The 25198-nt window shown below is 40.9% G+C and overlaps 1 protein-coding gene across 2 annotated transcripts in view; it reads left to right on the top strand.

Annotated features, from left to right (window-relative positions):
• ATP13A5 (ATPase 13A5) overlaps positions 1-25198 on the top strand; it is a 52097-nt gene that overhangs the window by 10614 nt on the left and 16285 nt on the right. The window contains exons 3-10 of one of the 2 annotated variants that reach the window (XM_058434945.1): positions 516-644; positions 9491-9661; positions 10683-10840; positions 13345-13533; positions 17606-17667; positions 19650-19800; positions 22086-22169; positions 22821-22977. In XM_058434945.1, coding sequence (XP_058290928.1) covers positions 635-644; positions 9491-9661; positions 10683-10840; positions 13345-13533; positions 17606-17667; positions 19650-19800; positions 22086-22169; positions 22821-22977 — 982 coding nt within the window. In that variant the 5' untranslated portion in view covers positions 516-634. Of the gene's footprint in view, positions 1-515; positions 645-9490; positions 9662-10682; positions 10841-13344; positions 13534-17605; positions 17668-19649; positions 19801-22085; positions 22170-22820; positions 22978-25198 lie in introns of those variants that run through there. The other variant, XM_058434946.1, reaches the window with a different exon arrangement.

Genomic DNA, 25198 nt, shown 5'->3' with positions numbered 1-25198 from the left:
GAACTGCCATCTGGAACCTAGGCCTGAATGGGGCTTTTAGATAGCTGTCTGGACACTTGGCATCTGTTCTGAGCTAGCCAGAGGTGGGGTGGCTTTTTGCAAGGAGCGAGGAGCTGCACCCTGGGACAGCAGAAGTTATTTGGGCAATTTACGTAAGGCCTCAATCCAGGAAGACAAAGTGTACCACAGGAATCAGAAACCCAGACGAGAGCAAACAGCAGGAAGTTGTACTTCTGCTTTGCCCAGTGCCCTTGTGTATCTGCTGTGGGCAAAGCACACCAGGTACTAGGGTCAAGATGGGATCCTGTTGCTTACCTAATCCTTTTCTGAGTCCCAGGAACCAATTTCCTAATCCTGATTCTTGTGGAATTTTCAATTGACTAAAAAGGGGCTTCAACAGTTGAACAGGTAGGGTAGCTCTTGGCCAACAGGTTGATAAGGATTCTTAGTTGCCTTCATTCTTAAGTAAAAACAGGAAAAGGTCAGCTATTCATGGAAACTTTGCTTTGGTGTAGGTTTGGAGGAGCTGGAATCCCGTCTCTTGGTTCCCGGAGACATTCTTACTCTTCCAGGAAAATTTTCATTGCCATGTGATGCTGTTTTGATTGATGGAAGCTGCGTGGTGAATGAAGGCATGCTTACAGGTAGGCAGTTGTCATGGAGCTTCCTCTTCCCTGTCTGACATCTAATCAGATCAACATTTCCTTACCTACCTTATACCAGACCCTTGCTAAGATATTCAGAGGTAGATGAGGGAGACACAGCCAGCCTTTGCATTTATATGGAGACACAATATACACAAACAGGAAATGTTTAACAATATAAGAGTTAAGTCACAATAAATGTGAAATGAAAACAAATGTTTAATATGACATGTGATTAATTGACCAATTAGTGGGGTGAATAGGGTGCTTCGGGTTCAGAGGAGGATGAGAGCAGTACACAGTTTGAAGCACAATCTCTTCATAAATATGAGAATGGTTTATACACATGTACAAAAGAGATACAACCTTGAAAACCATGACTCCAACAATTGGAAGGGCACAGAGGTTTTATCCAACCCTGCACTCTATAGATAGAAAACTACTGAGGCCAGGGTTTCACAGGAAAGGAGTTTGAGTTGAACCTTTGGGCAAAGACGATCTCACAGTTCTGTTCTTTAGATTTATATTCCTGTTGATCTCACTGAGCAGAAACTAATCTTCTGGTTATAGTTCAGGCAGTCCTAGTTCTCATTTGTACTTTGTTAAGTCTACTTGAATTTGTGTAATTAGTAAGACACTACTTATAAAATATTCTTTAGGCACAAAATTAAAATACACAGCACATTGTAATGAGAGAAGAAGAGACTATAAAGCAACACAAAAATAGAAACTATTTGCCTTTCATGCTTACGGACGGTTTAGTTTTTTCTGTTTCCAAATGGTATAAAGACAGGGAAAATGTTTTAACATGACCTAAATGTAGTGAGAGTTCATTATCTATCCCTAAATGGTTCAACACAAGCAGCTTTTACATTAAAATGGGTCTGCTTAATTCAAAATTGAGATAAGAAAATGTAGTAAACATAAATATGTTCAGTATAATTATAAAATACTCCTTTAATGTGTTGAAATGTGTCCTATAATGAGAGTGATGAGGATTTGCATACTGATCATATCTTTTACCCAGAATGTTGCCATAGTATCCAACCTGTAAACCTCAAGCCCAAGGAAAACTGTCCTTCTCATTCAAACACAGCAGCTGCCTCACACCTCCCAGCAGCCTGACAATGAAGAATGACTTCTCTCATTGGTAACAGAGAGTGTGTCAGTGAGCAAACATGGGGAGGAAACACAGAAAGTCTCAGTGCCCTTGGGCTGCCCTCTCTCCTTTCACTGTAGCGGGTGTACAGAACTTGCCTTGATTCCCAGGAAAACTCAGAGAGTTCCAGAGGAGTAGAAATGACAAACAATGCTGCCTTTCAACAAATGTGCAAAATGGACCCAAATGACCTTAAATGACAAGTGGCTTCTAGGTTTCCCTTTTTGGAAAAATGAAGTCATCAGCACTAATACCTGTGTAACTTAAGTACTGATAGAGGCCAGTTTCAGAGACAGACACATGAAGCAAAAATACATTTCTTTTTTGTTAACTTCTTCAGAGAGATCTAAATCCCAGTATGTTCTAAATACTTTATTGCACAGCCTACATAGATCCTCCCACTCGTGTATATATTTGTGGAAAGGATCTTGATTAAACAATCAGAGGATTAAGGTAAGATTCCTGAAACTGCAAATGTATTCCTAGGGAATTTGTCCACAAATATGACTTAGGTATTTCTTCCCTATGTACAAAATGGTCCTTTGCATAGATAGAAGTCTTTATTTATGTAAGAATAAAAATATCAAATATTCCTAGCATCTCTATAGCAACTTACATTTTATAAATAACTTTTATATCTCACTTCATCATGGCATAAAACAAATTAGACTAGGAGCTGTTGGGATACCAATTTACAAATGAGGAGAGTGAGGTAAAAAGACCAGAGCTGCTCAGCTAACAAGTGAAAGGATCAGAATTGGAGGTGGCATTTGCTCCCAAATATAGAGGACCATAGGCGTGAGAAAGAGATAATTCTAAGCTGGAAAAAGCTGCTGACTTCATCTTCCTGCCTCATCACCTTTTTCCCCCTACTTGGTATTCCCATCAATAGTATCCACTTTTTGGTAAGCTCTTCTCCTCCTGCTCTCCTTAGCCTTATGCTATTGTCATAAATTCAGCTGTGCAAGAAGTTTACCTTTATTTTATAACTACACTTAATTTTTATGTCGGCTCCAAATTTTGCCATCCTTAGAAGTGTCCAGTGTGAATATCTAATACGAGTCAGACAGTTGTCCCCATCAGTTAGGTGGTCTTCCTCACCCTTGTCTGACTGTCCTAAGATGTGCAAGACATCAGGGAGAGGGGTCCGATTGAGGGCAGCTCTTCTTCCTGCTGCTCCCACTCCACTCTGAGCTGTCTGAGGCCTATTTACCTGGACAGGGAGGCAGATCCTGGTGCTGTTGGCGCTGTTTCCGCAAGCTTATTTCAGGTTCCCATGTTCTACTGTGGTGCACGCCTCTTCTCTCAGGGACACACAACATGTAAGTCCCTTTGGATTCTCTTCCAACTCCCAGTACAAGGACTTTGATTTAGCTCGAAATGCAGCAGAGGAAAGGCGTGGTGAGCAGAAAAACTTCGTTCTTACTCTCAGATAGTCTCGACAATCCGTGATCGAACTCATGAAGGACTTAAAAAACTCAAAAGCCAGTGATCAACTCCCCCGTCCTTTTCTTCTGCCGTCTTTCCTGAAACAATAATCAACTTCTCTAGCTTCTCTCAAATGGGAGGAGTCTGGAGACAAAAGGGAATATCATTTGGGGGGGGGGGTCTATTAATATTTAGAAATTATCTCTTGGCACTGTAGCTTTTTTTTCTTAGTTCTCATATGTATTAGGCATTGTGCTAACATTTTACATATACTATTTCATTCAATCTGCAACTCTATTAGAGTGGGCAAATTTGAGGCCCAGAAAGGGTAAGTAATTTGCCTAAAGTCACACAGCTTAAAAGTGGCACAGCTAAGATTTGGATTTGTTTGTGAATTCACTCATTCTACAGGTATTTATTAGCCCCTACTATGGAGCAGGAACTCTGCAGGTGACATAGCAGTGAACAAGGCAGATAAGATTTCTGCCCTTGTGGAGCTGATATTCTAGTGACAGAGACAGAAAACACGAAAGTATACAAATGACACAAATTTTCAACCGTTATAAGTTATATGAAGAAAATTAGAAGATATCTATTTTCTTAATAAATAAATTTAATGCCTTAAATACAGGCATTTTGTCCCCAGAACCTATGCTTGTAATCAGTGTTTCCTCATTCTCTTAGGGATAATTATGGCGAAGAGGGGTAGCGTGCACTCTGCCACAATCCCCTTCCCTCTTCTTCTCTTCATTAAGCTGCTGATGTATTTGAGATGTGTGTTGGGGGAGAGTGCAGTGATCTGAGCTGGACATGCTGGGATTTTCCTAAGTGATGATCTCACATCAATATCCTGTCAGACAAGCTTGTCATCAGTTGATAGGTCAGATCTTTTTCTCCCTTCCTTTGATCCTTTCGTCCTCTCTTTTTATCATCCTCCTTCTCCCTTTCCTTTTACTTATTTATTTGTTCATCTATTTATTCAAAAAAAGCTCAGAAATGCCTACCATGTGCCAGGTACTGGGTTGCGTATTGGTGTCACCAAGTTAAATGAGAAATGGTCTCTGGTCTCAAAGCATTTACAGTCTAATGGTTCTAGAACTATAAATTAAAAGGACTTGGAATTTCAAACACTGTCACCATGAGGAGGCACCTTGATCCTTGTGGACAACGGAGAGAACCTCCACTTGACAGCATGAGGAGCCAACTGTACAGTTGATGATGAGCAACGATGGTTCTTCCCTCTAAAACTCTCTTCATCTGTCTTGGATCCCACATTTTTGCAGATGAACCATCCTTTCTTGGGCTCCCCAGAAAGGCCAAAATATGAGGCTTCTTATTAATATGCAAATAGCATAAAAGAGACTTGAAAACCATCTCTCTGTAAAATCATCTGACTATTATCTCTGGAACAAATTATCTGCAAATGACTTCCATTTCTGATTGATCAATACATGACTGCCTCCAGTTTCACTGGTTTTTTGTGCAGAAAACGGTTTACTGATATTAGCCTAAGTATATATTGTGGATTAATATTCTGTGATTCAAAAGCAAAAAAAAAAAAAAGGAAATGATCTCTAAGTATTTGCCTCTTACAAAGGCTGATTTCAAAACAATATAGTACCATAATTTAGAGATTTGTCAAAACATTCTAACCCTTCTACGAAGCCATTTAGAATGCAATTGATAAATCTACACAATGGATGAATATCATAATTGTTTTAAAGAAAATGGTATAGGGAGCAACACTTGCCTAAAAGAATTTCTTGAAAAATATTTGAGATTGCTAATAACAATTTTATAGCTTCTTGCACTTAGCATGTAAAAATACATCATGGCAGAAAATGAGTTTTGAAAAACCAATCATAGACAACCTTGGGTGTTTTTATTTAATTCATCTGTGCACTTGAAAAAACTGTGTGTTTTCAATATACCAGAATCTCTGGGACACATTTAAAGCAGTGTGTAGAGGGAAATTTATAGCACTAAATGCCCACAAAAGAAAGCAGGAAAGATCTAAAATTGACACCCTAACATCACAATTAAAAGAACTAGAGAAGCAAGAGCACACACATTTAAAAGCTAGCAGAAGGCAAGAAATAACTAAGATCAGAGCAGAACTGAAGGAAATAGAGACACAAAAAACCCTTCAAAAAATCAATGAATCCAGGAGCTGGTTTTTTGAAAAGATCAACAAAATTGATAGACTGCTAGCAAGACTAATAAAGAAGAAAAGAGAGAAGAATAAAATAGATGCAATAAAAAATGACAAAGGGGATATCACCACCAATCCCAAAGAAATACAAACTACCATCAGAGAATACTATAAACGCCTCTATGCAAATAAACAAGAAAATCTAGAAGAAATGGATAAATTCCTCGACACATACACCCTCCCAAGACTAAACCAGGAAGAAGTTGAATCCCTGAATAGACCAATAACAGGCTCTGAAATTAAGGCAATAATTAATAGCCTACCAACCAAAAAAAAGTCCAGGACCAGACAGATTCACTGCCAAATTCTACCAGAGGTACAAGGAGAAGCTGGTACCATTCCTTCTGAAACAATTCCAATCACTAGAAAAAGAGGGAATCCTCCCTAACTCATTTTATGAGGCCAGCATCATCCTGATACCAAAGCCTGGCAGAGACACAACAAAAAAGAGAATTTTAGACCAATATCCCTGATGAACATCGATGCAAAAATCCTCAATAAAATACTGGCAAACCGAATCCAGCAGCACATCAAAAAGCTTATCCACCATGATGAAGTCGGCTTCATCCCTGGGATGCAAGGCTGGTTCAACATATGCAAATCAATAAATGTAATCCAGCATATAAACAGAACCAAAGACAAATCCCACATGATTATCTCAATAGATGCAGAAAAGTCCTTCCAGAAAATTCAACAGCCCTTCATGCTAAAAACTTTCAATAAATTAGGTATTCATGGGACGTATCTCAAAATAATAAGAGCTATTTATGACAAACCCACAGCCAGTATCATACTGAATAGGCAAAAACTGGAAGCATTTCCTTTGAAAACTGGCACAAGACAGGGTGCCCTCTCTCACCACTCCTATTCAACATAGTGTTGGAAGTTCTGGCCAGGGCAATCAGGCAGGAGAAAGAAATAAAGGTTATTCAATTAGAAAAAGAGGAAGTATAATTGTCCCCGTTTGCAGATGACATGATTGTATATTTAGAAAACCTCATTGTCTCAGCCCAAAATCTCCTTAAGCTGATAAGCACCTTCAGCAAAGTCTCAGGATACAAAATCAATGTGCACAAATCGCAAGCATTCTTATACAACAATAACAGACAAACAGAGAGCCAAATTATGAGTGAACTCCCATTCACAATTGCTTCAAAGAGAATAAAATACCTAGGAATCCAACTTACAAGGGATGTGAAGGACCCCTTCAAGGAGAACTACAAACCACTGCTCAATGAAATAAAAGAGGACACAAACAAATGGAAGAACATTCCATGCTCATGGATAGGAAGAATCAATATTGTGAAAATGGCCATACTGCCCAAGGTAATTTATAGACACAATGCCATCCCCATCAAGCTACCAATGACTTTCTTCACAGAATTGGAAAAAACGACTTTAAAGTTCATATGGAACCAAAAAAGAGCCCACATTGCCAAGACAATCCTAAGCCAACATAACGAAGCTGGAGGCATCATGCTACCTGACTTCAAACTGTACTACAAGGCTACAGTAACCAAAACAGCATGGTACTGGTACCAAAACAGAGATATAGACCAATGGAACAGAACAGAGGCCTCAGAAAGAATACCACACATCTACAACCATCTGATCTTTGACAAACCTGACAAAAACAAGCAATGGGGAAAGGATTCCCTATTTAATAAATGATGCTGGGAAAACTGGCTAGCCATATGTAGAAAGCTGAAATTGGATCCCTTCCTTACACCTTATACAAAAATTAATTCAAGATGGATTAAAGACTTACATGTTAGACCTAAAACCATAAAAACCCTAGAAGAAAACCTAGGCGATACCATTCAGGACATAGGCATGGGCAAGGACTTCATGTCTAAAACACCAAAAGCAATGGCAACAAAAGCCAAAATTGACAAATGGGATCTAATTAAACTAAAGAGCTTCTGCACAGCAAAAGAAACTACCATCAGAGTGAACAGGCAACCTACAGAATGGGAGAAAAGTTTTGCAATCTACTCATCTGACAAAGGGCTAATATCCAGAATCTACAAAGAACTCCAACAAATTTACAAGAAAAAAAACAAACGACTCCATCAACAAGTGGGCAAAGGATATGAGCAGACACTTCTCAAAAGAAGACATTTATGCAGCCAACAGACACATGAAAAAATGCTCATCATCACTGGCCATCAGAGAAATGCAAATCAAAACCACAATGAGATACCATCTCACACCAGTTAGAATGGCCATCATTAAAAAGTCTGGAAACAATAGGTGCTGGAGAGGATGTGGAGAAATAGGAACACTTTTATACAGTTGGTGGGACTGTAAACTAGTTCAACCATTGTGGAAGACAATGTGGAGATTCCTCAAGGATCTAGAAGTAGAAATACCATTTGACCCAGCCATCCCATTACTGGGTATATACCCAAAGGATTATAAATCATGCTGCTACAAAGACACATGCACACGTATGTTTATTGCGGCACTATTCACAATAGCAAAGACTTGGAACCAACCCAAATGTCCATCAATGATAGACTGGATTAAGAAAATGTGGCACATATACACCATGGAATACTAGGCAGCCATAAAAACAGATGAGTTCATGTCCTTTGTAGGGACATGGATGAAGCTGGAAACCATCATTCTCAGCAAACTATCGCAAGGACAAAAAACCAAACACCACATGTTCTCACTCATAGGTGGGAATTGAACAATGAGAACACTTGGACACAGGAAGGGGAACATCACACACTGGGGCCTGTCGTGGGGTGGGGGGAGTGGGGAGGGATAGCATTAGGAGATATACCTAATGTAAATGACGAGTTAGTGGGTGCAGCACACCAAGATGGCATATGTATACATATGTAACAAACCTGCACGTTGTGCACATGTACCCTAGAATATAAAGTATAATAAAAAAAAGAAAACTGTGTTTTGAACCTATTACATATCACTAGGAAAATGAAGAATATACAAATTTATATATGTCAAAGTTCTTGTTCCCAGTTATTACCTAGAAAGAGAGATGAGACCTAAATTTGTATAACTATGATTGATATAATACTATTTCCAAATTAGAAATATGACAAGTTATCTTGCTAATTGAACATTTAGTAAAAGACTGATGGAATTTTAAACTCATTCTAATACTCTTTAAATCTTGGAGCCAAAAATTATTATTAACATCTTTATTTTGTCTCTGAAATGTATCCTTTTTGAACTCTGAGCTGATTTCTTTGTACCTTAAATATTCTGTCTTATAGCCACCAGGGAAAGGAAAACAATTGCTACCTGCAAAGAATGGGGGCCAATAAAAGGAAATGCAAGTGGCCTGGTTGAGCTGGAGCTTGTGTAGGGGAATGACAGGCAATGATGTTTGAATCGTGGTAGGCTTTGACAATCTAGTAGGAGAGTTTGGTCTTTATTCAGTAGTGGCAATGGAACAGCCTAAGGATTTTGAGCAAAAGAATGGGGTGATGAAAATGGGACCTGGATGGGCTCCATCTGAAAATTATGTGGAATAACTACTATTCTCTCACCTTGCTCCATGAGCTTATGAGGGCAAGATTTCTGTCTCTCTTGTTGTTTATCATATTCCCAGCACCCAGCACAGTTCCTGGAGCAGAATAAGCACCTAAAATAATTGAATGAATGGGTGAATGAATGAACAAATGAATAAATGAGTGAATGCAAAGCAAATAGTAATTACTGTTCATGTGCTGGAAAGCTCCTTCATTGCCTAAAATAGTGCTGGGCTTAATGAATACTTGGGAGAATGATTCAGTGGTCATTCATCTATAATAGGCTGCTTTTAAAATTATGACAACAAACCATGCAGGCCAGGTACAGGATAGATAGGCAGATCCAATCTAAATATTTGCAATAGAATCAAGTCTGCCGTTGCTTGTACCACCAGCATCTCTATGAACAGTCATCTGACTCACGGGATGGGCATTAAGACCGGATTAGTTGTGGTTTGTATAATTTCTTGAAACTGGCATGCACCAGTTCTAACTAACTACCTGAGCTTACATAGATTCAACAAAATACAATCCTCTTTAGGAGAAAGTATACCTGTTACAAAGACACCATTGCCCCAGATGGAGAACACCACGCCTTGGAAATGTCACAGCTTGGAGGATTATCGGAAACACGTCCTCTTCTGTGGAACAGAAGTTATCCAGGTCAAGCCCTCTGGGCAGGGGCCTGTAAGAGCAGTCGTTTTGCAAACAGGTTGGTGGATTCCACTTTTGTAAGTTTAATTCATGCTTGAACATGGGGAGAGTTGGATTAGGGAAATTTAGTTTAGGATTATGGAGTTTGCCACATTCTGGTAGTAACAACGTGCTTTTTTCCAAACAGACCCTTATTATTCTAAAGTATCACTATTTTTAATTAAATGGTTTATTGTTAAAACCCTTCTATGTGATGAAGGGTATGTGTAGGTGAAGTAAAATTTGTCAAAGGTAAAACTATGCTCTTCTTTTTGCTTGTTACCATACGCTGCTTCTATCTCCCTTGACACCTCCTCTGAGTGATTACCAAAAAACAATTTCAGCCACTATGACTACGAGGATTTTTTCCTTTCAAAGAGTTGCTTGCTAGGCTGTACGTCAAACTCACTAGTAAAGAACTCCACCTGGGTGCCCTGTAGACAAGTTAAAGTCAATGAATCTGAAAGTATTCATCCTCCTGTATTGACTTTCTCTGTTAATATCATCACCATCATGCTGGTCTCTTAATAACATCTCCAACTCCTCTTGTTTCCCTTACCAAATGTGGCACCAAATCTGGATGATTCTGCAAAGACTTCCTGAGTCCCAGTCTTTTACATGACATGACACAATGAAGGCCTCCTATGACCTAGTCCTAGCTCTCTATTCTAACCTCTGACCTCTGTTTCTGCCACCCGACTTATTCACAGACGCAAAATACACTTTACACCGTGATACCTGTATGCTTTGGTTTGTTTTATGATTTAGTTGTTCTAGCTGATTTTTTAAAATTAAAAATATCAAGTTTTTTTAAATGTTCAAACTAGTTAGCAGGCACTAGACACTAGAGCATCACTCAGCCTGTGGCCTACATGGAAGCTCATGTTTACAAATCATGAAAACCACCTGAATACTTATAAAATGATTAGGCAGCAGGTTAGAGGAAACTCTACTCTTTTCCTCAATGACAGTAAAGCCATTTTTAGAAGACCAAGTGTCCATCAAGCAGCCTTACTTGATCTATGACTATCTTTATGTAGGTTACAATACAGCCAAAGGGGACTTAGTGAGATCCATCCTGTACCCCCGGCCTCTGAACTTCAAACTATACAGCGATGCCTTCAAGTTCATGGTGTTCCTGGCCTGCCTTGGTGTCATGGGTTTTTTCTATGCCCTAGGGGTATATATGTACCATGGAGTAAGTACTGGGGGTAAGGCTTTCCAGTAGTATAGTTTCTGCAAATAGCTTGACCTAACTCAGAGGGTTGGTTTAGGTTACATCTTGATCCTATCATTCTGTGAATCGTTACTGTCCAAAAGAGCTTCTTAGACAGCGGAAATGTTCTCATGCCTAGTTTGCCCCCAGTGTTTAGGTAATACCTAAAACACTATGCAATCAGTAGGTTTCCCATGTGTTCTGGTTAGGGTCTGAAATGAAATGAAATTTCCACTTTTACAGAGCTGGTACTGCATGAGATCTTTAAGCTACAGGGTGTCAGGTTTCATTTAGATGCCCCTTGTCATAGCTTGGTGGCTAGGGAGGGAAGGGTTGTCAATAAAGACCTCTGAGGTCCTTTCCGGTCCTGAGAGTCTGATTTTGCTGTGAACCATGCAGTCTCTATGTAAGAAAGTCTGGGATCATAATAGTGTGAACTGGTGGAGAGGAAGAGAAAATTGTGAATAAAACATCCAAATAGGTGAAAAACTGTGTGAGTGGCTTAATTACAATGTCCAAATTGGTGGCATCAATGAGCGTGTGTGTGTGTGTGTGTGTGTGAGTGTGTGTGTGAGAGAGAGAGGTGGGCAGTGAATATTGGTAGGCAGAAGACATAGTTACAAGAATTTCAAGGCAATGTTCATGCCAAAACTTAACTGCTGAGTAGTTATTTCAATCTGAAATAGCTCCCAGGGAACATGTCTGGGTCAAGAGAGGCCCACGATGGGGACTGTCAAGAGCTAGGCAGAATGTGAAGGTCACTGGGGCTGGAATTTGAGGGAGTATGCCAATTTAATCTGGGGAGCTGGAGCACTGGGCAGAAAAGCAGGAAAAAAGCTCATGGAAGCCCTGGCAGTATTTGAGAATGAGGTTTCCTGGGAAGAACTTAACATCCAATACACACTGAGGCAACAAGACTAATAATCCCAGACCCCACCTTCTTGTGGGTCAGAACCTGTGGCTCTGTTGGCTGCCTCTGTCTGCACTGGTTCAGTGCTAGACAAGGCTGAGTCCTTAGGGTCAAAACTCTTCTGTGTCTGTGGTTGGGAAAAGAAGGGAGTAATGAATTTTGTGATAAATTAATACTGGGCAAAAGATGTCCCCAGCAGACTTTGCTACTGAACTGGAATCCCATGTTTCCAATACTCAAAAAAATATTTATGGCTAAAATGATGGTTAATTTAACAGAACCATGGGTGAGGTTCTAGAGGGTAGAATCATTAATATCTAGAGCATGTGAGGAAAACAAAACAATCAATCAGTCAACTCTGTGATTTGACCTCATCCCTGACCTTAACTGTGTGAGCCTCCTCTGGAGACCTGCTGTATTAGTCTGTTCTCACGCTGCTAATAAAGACGTACCTGAGACTGGGTAATTTATAAAGGAAAGAGGTTTAATGGGCTCAGAGTTCCACACGGCTGGGGAGGCCTCACAGGCAAAGGAGAAGCAAAACATGTCTTACATGGTGGCAGGCAAGAGAGTTTGTGCAGGGGAACTCCCATTTACAAACCATCAGATCTCACGAGACTTATTCACAATCATGAGAACATTATGGGGGAAACTGCCCCCATGATTCGATTACCTCCCACTGGGTCCCTTTTACGACAGGTGGGAATTAGGGGAGCTACAATTCAAGAGGAGGTTTCGGTCGAGACACAGCCAAACCATATCACCTGCCAGGGATCCTGAGTTCACAAAATTGACTTGATAATAAGACACATTGGTCATGGGTTTGTACCCTGCAGTAAGACAGAATAGGGTTCAGATTTTTGTCATTTACCTACTATGTGGCCTTGGGAAAATTATTTAATTGTTAAAACCTCAGTTTCCTTACCTGTTAAATGGAGAAAATAATAGTATTTACGTCATAAGGTTGTTATAGCGAGCAACTAGATAATACATGTAGCCTAATACAGTTCCTGCTCCAGAGTTAGTATCCAGTGAGAGCAAGCTAATTTTATATTGGCTTCTCTGTGGTTAATAATATATGCTGAGATCTTGGAAGGATCTTGGTCCTAGTTTTTAGTTATATTGCCATCCATTCAATCTATGTACTGAGCACCTCCTCTATGCTAAATCCCATGCTAGGCTCTGTAACCAGAGATCAATAAGGTAGATTCAAAGATGAATAAACCATAGCTGCTACACCCAAAGAGTTTGTAGCCTAGTGGGAGAGAGAGATTCATAAGCCAACAGTCAAGCTTGGGCAGAGGGAAGCTAGGTAGAGGGAAACAGAGCCAGGAAAGGGGATGGTGGACTAGTAGTAAGGATCAAAGGTCTCCTTTGCTCTGCGGTAGGAGACAATGTGCTCATTCCTTTGGCACAGCCAAGAGAATACTGAGCCTCACCAAAAGAGTCAACTCACTATTAATATTCGGAGCATAGGCCTCTAGAGCTACCTTGGTGTTGTAGGAGCAAGGTGCTAGGAAGGGTGCCAGTCTGCTGTGCTGGGCTATCCTGTATGAAAATGTCTCTCCTTTCCCAGGTCCCTGCAAAAGATACTGTGACCATGGCCCTGATCCTCCTCACCGTGACTGTCCCTCCAGTGCTGCCGGCTGCCCTGACCATAGGCAACGTGTATGCTCAGAAGAGACTGAAGAAAAAGAAAATCTTCTGTATCTCCCCACAGAGAATCAACATGTGCGGGCAAATAAACCTCGTGTGCCTTGACAAAGTATGATCCAGACTTCTCAGGTTTAACATTAATGATTTCAAGGCACGGTGGAGCTGGGAAGAACCTCAGAAAATGTCTAGTCCAGTGTTCCCATTTTACAGATGGGAACGTTGAGGCCAGAGAACGTCACAGAGTGAGCTAGTGTAAGATCACATTCTAGGAGCCTGCTCTGCTGACTCTTAAAGTTAGCGGCTTAGCCACCACATCATGATTTTTTTTAATCTGTGAAACTTAATAATTTGTGTGCTTGGTTTGTGGTTTTTTAAAACCATCTCTTACTATAGTAACTTCTTAGACTGACTGACTTGGCAAAAATGTGAGGAACATTTCTGTTTCCTGAAATGCTTTGTCCAGAAGATAAGTGAATCTGTTTCCTCTCTCCTCCTCTGCTTAAGGAAAGGAAGGAAGGAAACAATGACCCTGTCCTGCCCCTTTGCTCCTCAGGGCTTGTGACTCCAGGCTAGGTTGTCTCTGTGCTTAGGGACCTGGAAAGGTGGCAGAGGAGGAGCATATGCCACATGGGGAAGACTGCGCTTACCAAGCAGGTCCTGACACCCGCCCCCCCGCCATGACGTGAGTCTCCTATGGGGAACCTGGAGGACTTCAGCATTAGCTGCCTGCTGTTTGGATCCTGCCCTCAGCTTGGACAGGCCAGTTTAACTGCTGTAAAGCAGTGGGCCTGGCTGGGTCCCTCTTGTCTTCAATTCATGTGCATTTGAATAATTTATTAGGGCGTTTGCCATTTTTTGGCAGACAGCCACTGCTGTGTACAATGCCGGTAGAGAGTCCCATAATGAGCCATTCCTAGCCCTTGAGAAGCTTCTAGTCTAGCTGAGAAAGCAGGAAAATGGGAATGTAGATGGCAATCATGCTGTGAGATGTGTGTTTAATAGAGGCCTGAGAAAGCATGGGGCACAGTTACCTGCCACGGTTGGAGGCCACCTTTGAGCTGCAGCCTTGGTTGTTAGAATAAGCCCCAGGCTCAGAGCTGAGCTGCTGACAAGCACAGGGGTACAAGGGGCCCACTGCATGTGGGGAACAGAGGACCGTGGGGTGAGGCTAGAATATGGGTTGGTAGGTAGAGAATGAAGCTGGGATGAGGGCAATTGTTAAGGGCCTCATATGCCACGCTAAGGAGTGGGTCCTTGTCTTGAAGCAGAATAGGAGCCTTTACTTTTTAAGAAGACTGGTGACATTTCTATAGGTGTTTTCTATCCCACCAGGGGCAACTGGTGAGATGGGATGGAAGGGAGATGAGACTGAAGAAAGAGGCCATCTAGGGACAACAGAAGAGGGCATTGCTTGTCCCAAACAAAGAGGACAAGAATGGAGAGCAGAAGGCAAATGGGAGTGACTCCAGTGAGTAGACTTGACCAGGCTTGGTCCCCAGGTGGAAGGGGTATATCTCTTAGGTTATGTCAGTTCTCTTTCTGTTTGTATTTTGTTTGGCAAAGAAAGTTCTTGATCACCACCAGTCAAGAACCAACAAGGTTAACTTCATTTTAGATTCAGGGCCAAAGAACACCCCCTTGGAAGTTCTGTAATAGGGATTCCTGTTACTTCCTCATGAGCCTCCCTGGTGTCTAGAATACAAGAGGGGGATTTATGAAATATGTTCATTACATATTCATCTGTTTCTAAAATTAATTTTTCCAGAGGCTGTTCATTTTATTTCCTGTATAAAACCTCTCCCTCCACATCCTCACGTCCTCATGTCCTCACCTGCCAGGCTGTCGGTGAGGCTGCTTTTGGGTGTCCTTGGTCAAATTCTGCAGGGCATGATGACACGTGACAGTGCAAAAAACTCTTGAATGAAATTTGGCAAAATGAGAAATCTACCCCAGAGTTTGGTACTAAGTCTCTGTGTGACTTTTTTTTTTTTTTTATGGAGTCTCGCTTTGTCACCAGACTGGAGTGCAGTGGCGCAATCTTGGCTCACTACAACCTCCGCCTCCTGGGTTCAAGTGATTCTCCTGCCTCAGTCTCCTGAGTAGCCAGGATTACAGGTGCGCACCACCACGTCTGGCTGATTTTTGTATTTTTAGTAGAGACAGGGTTTCAACATGTTGGCCAGGATGGTCTCAATCTCTTGGTCTCGTGCTCCATCCTCCTTGGCCTCCCAAAGTGCTGGGATTACAGGCATGAGTCACCATGCCCGGCCCATCTCTGTGTGACTTTTTAAGAAAAGAAGATTCAACCACAATCATCTCTGAGTTTCTTTCCAGCTTTCACATTATAAAATTCTATCACCATCATGTTGGAAGGAAGCACTCTGCCATTAACTGAATTTTCATCTAGTGTTATTTCCAGTTTCGGAGATATCTGTCACTGGGTTTCTGAGTCCATTTGTTCTCATATATATTTCTATTTTCTATCGGCTTGTTATAACTTCTGTAAGACAAGTTCTTTCTTTTTATTCAATTCAGCCCAAGCCTGGGCTTGTATTTATGCTAAGAGGTTTTCTCTTTCTATCTTATTCCCCTTAGAACCTCAACTGTAATTTAGTTTTCTCTCTATTTATGGTTAGTTTTATTGTTTAGGGGTCATTTTCATAGAGAGATAACATGGTCTAATTTCTGTTTTGCTGCAGTATCATCTCTGTTTTCATGTTCAAAATATTGATGTTTAAAAACATCATCAGGAAAACATATCAGTTTGAATTAAGTTGCAAACTCTTTTTGAAATGCAACAACTTGAGGTGATTTGGAAACTGAACATGGTGGAGTCCTTTATAAAATGCAGGAGAGAAATGAAACAAATAGCTCGTTTTCAAAAAGTTGTTGTTTAAGAAATAATTTACTTGTGTGTTAGTGCCTTCTTTGTGAAGTTCAAATAAATGAATGAAACAAAGTTTTCTTAATTATTTAATCTAGAAACCCAGAGAGAGCTTTGTCTTTCCACATACCCTGTATGATTCACTTAACATTTTCTAGTTTGGTGGAAGACTCCAGAAGGGCTGGATCCAGGTTCTGCCTCTCCAACGTACAGGCCACTATGACCTTAGGCTCCTCATTTCACCTCTAACCTGCCTCCACCCTGTTAACTCAGTTGTGAAATGGAAAGCATTGTAAACACTTTCCTGTAAAGCATTATGCTAATGGATGTGCTGTAATGATGGAGGTTGCCATTTTATAGAAAACTAGGAAATTCAGTGTCTTCTATAGAGATAGCCTTGAAAAGTAGTGTCAGAGACTTGGATCTTAGTGTTGAAACAGGGTATTCTGCCATGCTTGGCAAAGCTCTGGTGGGCCCTGGCGGTGCTGAAGCAGCTGTAGCCAACTCCACTTACTCAGGGTGTTAAGCAGACCTAAAACTGTTAGCCTACTGCATCGAGACACCAGAGTCTGTACTTAATAAACGCCTGGGAAGCAATGAAGAAATTAAAAGTGCTGTGATAGTACTCAGTTCCATTTTTCTTTCTCTGTTACATTATCTAACAAATACTCTCCCATAGTATGGCGAATCAAATCTCTGAACTATTTTTCCCTTGATCCAACAATAAAACTCACTTATGGGCATTCATTAATATTTATTATTAGCATTTACTTTCTCTCTATAGTCTCAAAGCCCTTTATCAACATTTCATTATCAATCTGGACAGTCACTGTGTCACCCATATTTTTAGAAAATTACTGTGAACCAGATGGCAAACTGTGAACTGAACAGTCTTGAAAATGAAGAAAAAAAAAATGTCTGAGCTCTGCTTCAGTGAGATAACAGGTGACAACTAAAAGTCAGACTCGAGCTGGTTCTTGTACTGAACCTCTCCTGATTAACAACAGCAACGGTCATAGCAATACACAAACCAAACCAAAACAAAACACTTTCATTTTTTCCTCATCATTAGTAACTGAAATCACCTAATTATTGACACGGTCTTTTGGGGATCATGTATCACCTGCTTAATTTTTCTTGTGGGTACTCTTCTTTGACTTAAAATTTGGTACTTACAAACAAGGTATTTAGACTACCGGATCTACTATAATATCTTAGAAGCTTGAGTTTTGTTTACATTACAATATAATTAAAAGGTTTAAATCTTATGCTAATATTGATTTTAATTTTTATTCAGACTGGCACTCTCACAGAAGATGGGCTGGACCTCTGGGGGACTGTCCTTACTGCTGACAACTGGTAGGCCTCTTATGTGAAAATGGAAGGTGTGTTTGGTGTAGTTACCTGGATGATACTCAAATCCATCTTTTGGGTGTTAAGGGATGAATGTCACAAAAAATATATACAGTAATTGGCTGGAACTAGTTCCTAATTATTCTAACTTGCTTAAATGAATTCTAATTTCAGAATGAGAAAGGAAAAGTAGGTTTTCAAAATCTCCATGAAAAATGGAGTAGGATGAGGTGGATAATTAAGAAACTAAATGAATAAAACAGAGAAAAAAGAGTGAAATGAAGACCACGCTTAATTAAAAACTACAAAACTTCCTGGGTGGCTAGTGCAGGCAGGTGGTGTTTCACAGTCTAGTGGGATAAAAAGATACAAATACACACACCTTTGATGTACAACAGAGGCCATGAAAATTGTTACTATTAAGGCAGAAATGTCAGAATGGAGAAGAAGAAATAGAGATTATTTGATATAACACAAAGTCCTGACTTTTATATAATTACATGGTGGATAAAGACAAATTAATTTTGAAATTTAGTGAATCAAAGAAAGCCACCTGAAGGAGATGGCACTTCAGATAGGTTTTGAGGGACGTGCGGCTAGAATTTTTACAGCTGTGGGCTAAAAGTTGGCACTAGGGAGAGGAGAGGACAATCACATAGATGTCTACTCCAGAAAGAGCTACAGAAGGGAAACAGAGCCCCTGGAGGATGAATCTCCTCATGGTATCTCCCTGTGGCTTCTAGCTCCTTCCCTAAAGGCTAAGACTTGCCTTCTCAATTTGAGCGGTGATGGCCTCTGCTCTTAAGCTCTGAGTACCCTATTTTGGTGCCAACAGTGGCTGAGGCTGCTGTCAGTGACAGAAGACACTTTGCAGGGGACTCCCAAGATGACGAAGGGGCCAGGTAAAGCATGGCACAAGGTCACAGCAGACAAGCAGTGTGATGTTGCAGAAGATACCCTGGACTGGGTGACAAGGAACACCTGAGCTTTAACCCTACTCATGTGTCTCTGCTCCTGGTGCTCAGATGTCCCAGCCAGCCCTTCGTGCAGACAGGCGAGGAATCTATCAGTCAGAGCAGTGAAAGGGAAAAAAGATGTCCACAGTTTCCACCACTCCATCTTCCTCCCTTGTCCCTGGTACTCTGTAGGTTTTCGGAGACTAGAAACAACTATACACAATCACTATTCAGCTGTAAGGTGGGAGGAGAGGAAGGTACAAGATACCAGTTTGTATTATCAAAGAGAAAAACTGGCTTTAGAGGTGGGATGTCCAGGGTGCTTCAGGAAATAGGGGCAAACTCTAAAGGGCTGAGTAGTGAGAAACGCTTCCGCATCCATGCAGCCTTCTTTTCTATCCCTAATTTCCTGCTCCCTAAGTAGCCCTAGAGACTTCTTGCCTAGGGTGTGTGGCTTTTTGTGGACAGCTCTGCAGAGTTTGCAGGTATGACTCCGAGCTGCCTGTTTATGTGCCTTCCCACAATGCTGCCATTATGTGGGCTGGCTTCAAGTAATATGACAAAAGTCCCTGCAATTCTATCCAAAGCCTCTGAAACTATGTTATTGATTGGCCAGTGGTAAATTCTGTTGAGAACAAAATTCATATCCAACTCAAAGAAATGTTTTTATAAAGATAATTCTGTAGGCAAAACACCCTGTTTAAAAAATAAATAAACCAAGTGGGCAGGGCCTTAAGGGCAGAGAAGTCTCTGGACAAGCATAGCAATAGCAAGAAGTTTAATCTGGATCTAGAGTACAGGGCATAAAGGACATTAGTAGGAGTGGACACTGTAAGGTAAGGTAGATCCGAAGTGGACAGGACTTTGAATACCAGGCTAAGGGGCTTGAACTTTATCATTTGGAGCATGGAGAGCCATGGGAAGGTTCTGAGCATGAACGTTAGGTGTTTGGAGCTCCACTTTAGTAAGATTTAAGGGACAGAATGCGCAAAATGATTTTATCAAAGACTTTAACGTTACCTTCTCTACCAGCTTCCAGGAAGCCCACAGCTTTGCCTCGGGCCAGGCTGTGCCATGGGGCCCACTGTGTGCGGCCATGGCCAGCTGCCACTCTCTGATCCTTCTCGATGGGACCATCCAGGGAGACCCTCTGGACCTCAAAATGTTTGAGGGCACTGCCTGGGTAAGGTGATAGTTTAATGGAAAGATGAGAACCTGAAGAAATCTTTACTGGGAGTGCTGAAGCTTTTCTAATTTTTGTTAAAATACGGAGAAGGTTCATAATAATGTATGTATGAGTGTGTAACACTATCAGAACTTCCCAACCTGTGCCCCAAAGAGCTCTGTTAATGGGTGCTGCATAAAATAGGCATCCATTATTGAACAAACTTGGGAACTGTTGCTTAAACAAAGTTAAACTCATTTCTTGACTAAATGATTTCTTTAACATACTGTGGTGTTTTGTGAATATTCAAGAGGGAATATGAAATGCAGCATTTACCAAACCTATCTGACCTCAAAAACCTTATTGATACCCATAACCCAGCATGTTCTCCAAAACATCAGTGTTTTCCAAAACACTATCAGAGAAACAGCAGTCCAAAGCGGTGTTCTCCGGTAGAGCAGCCACGAGCCATATGTGGCTACTCAGCCCTTGAAATGTGGCTCTGCAACTGAGAAACTGAATTTTTAATCTGATTTAATTTTAAATAGTTTAAATTTAAATAGCCACAAGTGGCTGGTGGCGACTGTGTATTGTAAATCATGTCTAGACACCAAACTGGAGGGCTGCATTCCAACTGGTTCAATCTCCTGAGCTGAGTGTGAATGAAAACGGAAGGATATAAACCCATCCTGGAGGCTGCCATAGTGGAAAACCCTCTGCATTTCACCACTCTCCAGCTGTGTGATCACAAAGCCAGAGCCAGGACTGAGTCTGTGACCTCATCTGTACATTTGGGGTAATAATGCCTCATTCATAGACTTGTGAGCACTGAGACTATGAATCTAAAGGGGCTTTGAGCACAATGAAGAGCCAAACAAGTAGAGGGTGTTCACTAATTAACCGGTTAGTTAATTACATCCTGCTGCCTCCAAAGAACATCCTAAAGCTATGTACAATGATGTATAAAATACAGTACAGCAGTTAAACATAGCTGCAAAAGAATGGAAACAAATGATTGCAGGGAAACGAAGCACACCTGACAAAGAAGCTAATACAAAGATGTATAATAGGGAAATTTTAGCTTTCTAGAGGGCAAATCAATGAAAGAGGAAACCTGGTAAAAAGGGAAACTTCTGATATCAGTAAGTTAAAACAGAGCATTTGCTGTGGAAAAAAATTGACATAGTGACCAATTCTCTGGATCTCAACGGAGAGGAATCAGTGTCTTTACTATAAGCAGTGTCCTTAACAGAATCATTGGGATTGACACGGTGATGAGTTGTGCAGGGTCGTTTTATATTTGGCTTTGGTCCTGGCCCTAATTACATCCCCCTCTCCATTATAGGAGGGCTGATCTATCTTTGGAAATAACATACTTGTTTGGGAATATAAATCTTTAGTATTAGCTCTGTAAGAACCATCTGTAAGAATAGTTGTATCCATCCCAAACAAAGCATAAAAATGCACGATTATTCACTGAGTTTAGAGCTGTGTCAGAAGCCATCTTGAGTATCTTTTGGTAACTGGGAACCTTCCACTCCACATACAGAGGAGGGAAACTGTCCTTTTAGACTGTCAAGAATTTTAGCATTTGAAGGGATGTCAGAATATTTTTCAGAAGAAATTGAGATCTACAGAAATAAAGTGGTGTCCCCAAGATTAAACAGGTTAAGTGGCAGAGTGGAAACCAGATACTATCTCCTGTTTTCTGACCTCTACTATTTATATATATGACTGTCTTTCCCATATTTTAATATTGGTTAATGTTGGATTCTCAGAGGTATTAACTTCTGTTGTAATATCCAAAGAATACAAGTCATTTTCAAACAGGCTTTCTAATTTGCTAGCAGCTGACATACCAACTCCCTAGTTAACTCAATTAGGCTAGTAGCATAGGTATAGTATGAAGAACTAGTCCCATGTTTATCTCAGGACCCCATCCTAACCCATAGGAGAGCTATGGTGCTCGGCAATGTTGGAGACTACATCTCCACTTAATCCCTCCTCCGATTACTAGATCTAATCATTTAGAAAGATCCACGGAGCTGTAGCTAGCACTTCTTCCATCAATTACTTCTTAAAATGAATTCACAATATTTTTGGCTTTTGACATTCTATAATAAGGCCCCTAATATAAATCGACACAACAGAAATTTGACAATGACAGTATTAAGATAATTGGCCTGGAAGAGAAAATATGTAAAGATGGCTTTGAAAAGATTAAAATATTGTGCAAATAAGAGATATTTCTTTCTTACTATTTTTCTTCAAAGAATCTTATGAATGTTTTCATTTTATAACAGAAAATGGAAGATTGCAATGTAGACTCCTGCAAATTTGGGATGTCAGTTTCAAACATCATAAAACCAGGACCAAAAGCCAGTAAGGTACGATTTCCTTCTTTACATCACATAGCTCTTTCCCCATAAAGCTGGTAAAACATTTCTGACTTTCACATATTTTTATAGTCCTATTATTTTGCCTTATCCTAACAGTTTCCACAGTTGGTTTGCTGTTTCTTTCATTTCTGAATTTATCTATTAATTTATTCAACAAACACTACCCGTGTATGCTAGGGCATTGTGCTAGGTGCTAGCAGATACAGAGGCTTCAAAACAAGACACACTTGGCTCTGGGTTGGAGGAACAGGTAGACTCGTAGAAAAATCAATATAGGTGCAAATAAGTGCAAGGCAATGTGCCAAATGCTATAATCAAGGCTGAAGAAAGAGTTTCAAGGGTGCTGACATGGGAGTGAATACTGTTTCTGGGAGATAAAAGCACCACAGAGGAGATGACCTGTGAGCTTGGCCTGGAAGGTGATTAAGATTTCTCCAGGGGAAGGTCCTTGCAGTCCAGACAACTTGTTGAAGGAGTCACTTTAAGGCAGCCACACACACACACAAAATCACTATTGTGACAAATATACTACATCGAGATGTCTCTGGGCTCATTGCACAGTAAAGCCTTTTTGTTGTTATGCATTTGGAAATATCACTTAGCAGCTTGTTAAGCTCCCTGTTGTTGATGGGCTTGCAGAGTCCAGTGGAAGCCATCATCACCTTGCGCCAGTTTCCATTTTCTTCGAGCCTGCAGAGGATGTCCGTGATCGCTCAGCTAGCTGGGGAGAATCATTTCCATGTCTACACGAAGGGTGCCCCAGAAATGGTGGCCGGGTTCTGCAGACCTGAAACAGGTACTAACACTTTTCTCTTTCAAGAAGTAAAATACTTTTTTTTTTTTTCTTTGAGACAGAATCTTGCTCTGTCCCCAAGGCTGGAGTGCAGTGGCACGATCTCGGCTCACTGCAGCCTCTACCTCCCAAGTTCTAGTGATTCTCCTGCCTCAGCCTCCCAAGTAGCTGGGGTTACAGGAGCATGCCACCACACCCGGCTAATTTTAGTATTTTTAGTAGAGACGGGGTTTCACCATGTAGGCCAGGCTGGTCTCGACCTCCTGGCCTCAAGTGATCCGCCTGCCTCAGCCTCCAAAAGTGCTGGGATTATAGGTGTGAGCCACTGCAGCCAGCCGAGACCAAATACATAAAGCCAACAAACACAGAAAGCTTCACAATCAATGAACGTAGAGCTGCTTGTTTCCTGGGTAGGTGCAAAGTAGGCCCAGTAGATCCTAAGAAGCAGGGGTGATAATTTCAAGGCTCGGAGGCAGCGACTAAATATCTGGCTGTGGGTGCAGTAAGAAAAGTACAACCACAGTGGGGCATCTGGGAAGGAGACAAGATGTGAAACTTGCAACAGAAGCCAGAATAGGGAGCTACTGAGGGTCAGAGAACTAGGGGAGGTGTGAATGAGGGAAATGGAGAGGTCTGGACGCTAGGTAAGTTATGCAGACACGGCTGCTCTGTCACCTCCAGGGAGAATCAGATCGATGGGAGAAGAATATAGAAAAGATAAATATCTTAGAAATAAAAGTGATCAGAGTAAATTCAATGGTATTAGAGCAAGACAATTTATCATTTTCACAGCAATTTCATCTTTCTGGGCCAGACTTTGAGCTTATTTGTATTGCTTTTTAGTCTTATAAACATATGCACTCTTTAAGCGGCAGCCAGATTTATAAGAATGTTGTTGCATTCAAATGAGTTCATTTGGATAAAATTGGTCTTTTGTCTTCTGATTTTCATGTAGACTCTCCTTATGATTGCTGATGGCCATCAACTTGTGCAGAGAACTCTAGATTTGGCAAATGATTCCTTTAACTTCTCTATTGGGAATCGTTTTTTAAACCTTAGAAGTAGCCCCTTTTCTTCTGTCTTTGATCTTCAGCATAGGTCTCATTAACTCTGTCCTTCACTGATTACAACATATACTGTGTTTGTTTTGTTTCAGCTACACGGGTACAACTGAGCATCTTCTTGACATTTAAACTGGTATCTATTGTCCCTGCTTTCTCAGTAAGGATTTGGGCCTGTCACTTGGCACTTATTTTCCTGGCAGCTCTTTCAGTTCTTCCTGTTTTCCCAACTTCCAATCTTTGACTTATGCTAATACTATCTTCAGTGATTTCCACCACCACCCTACCCCATTTTTAGAAATACAGAGCTAAGAACTTTCTTGAAATTAGATTCCCACCTCCATGAATATTTTAGAATTACAGAAAGTCTGAAATGAATGGAGACAGATCTGGAACTTCTCATTTTATGGATGAGAAACTAAGGTGCAGAAGGGAGACTGAACATGACTAAGGTCCACATGGAAGTGGAAGGGAGAATAGAACTTAGTCGATTTGCCACCTAAGCTACTATACCTCCCATTGTTCTGTGGTTCCCTCTAATACCCTTATAGGTACATTATAAATCATGAAGATTTTATAAACATAGTTGTGAGTGCCATGCTAAAACACACAGATGTTGGCATTGTGTCATCTTTCACCTAAAGCAGGAGTTGGCAAACTTTTCTGTCAAGAGCAAGATAGTTCTTACTTTAGGCTTTGCCAATCATGTGGCGTCCATTTCAATTCCTCAACACTGTCACTGAAGCCTCACAGCAGCCATAGACAATGAACCGTCAAATGGGCATGCCAGCGTTTCAGTGAAATTTCATTTATAAAAACAAGCTATACACCAGATTTCGCCTGTGTATCCTAATTTTTTCTTTGACCCCTGATCTAGAAGATCAGCTGTCTCTCTCATTTTATCTAAGTACCCCTAGTCCTGAGGTCTGTTCTTACTGAACCCAGTCGGTGCATTTGACACCCAGTTTGTCTGAGTCAGCTTGTGCTATTATAACAAAAGACCATAGACCGCATGCTTGAACAACAGAAATTTATTCCTCACAGTTCTGGGGGCTGGAAAGGCCAGGAGAGAGGTGTTGCCCGACATGGTTCCTGGAGAGGGCTTTCTTTCTGGTTTGCAGATGGTTGTCTTCTTCCTGTATCCTCACATGGTGGAGGGAGAT

This window comes from Hylobates moloch, unplaced genomic scaffold (genome assembly GCF_009828535.3).
Source record: "Hylobates moloch isolate HMO894 unplaced genomic scaffold, HMol_V3 SCAFFOLD_112, whole genome shotgun sequence".
In the NCBI taxonomy this organism is placed as follows: domain Eukaryota; kingdom Metazoa; phylum Chordata; class Mammalia; order Primates; family Hylobatidae; genus Hylobates; species Hylobates moloch.
The sequence above is the reverse complement of the archived record's forward strand: the minus strand, read 5'-3'. Positions and strand labels throughout refer to the sequence as shown.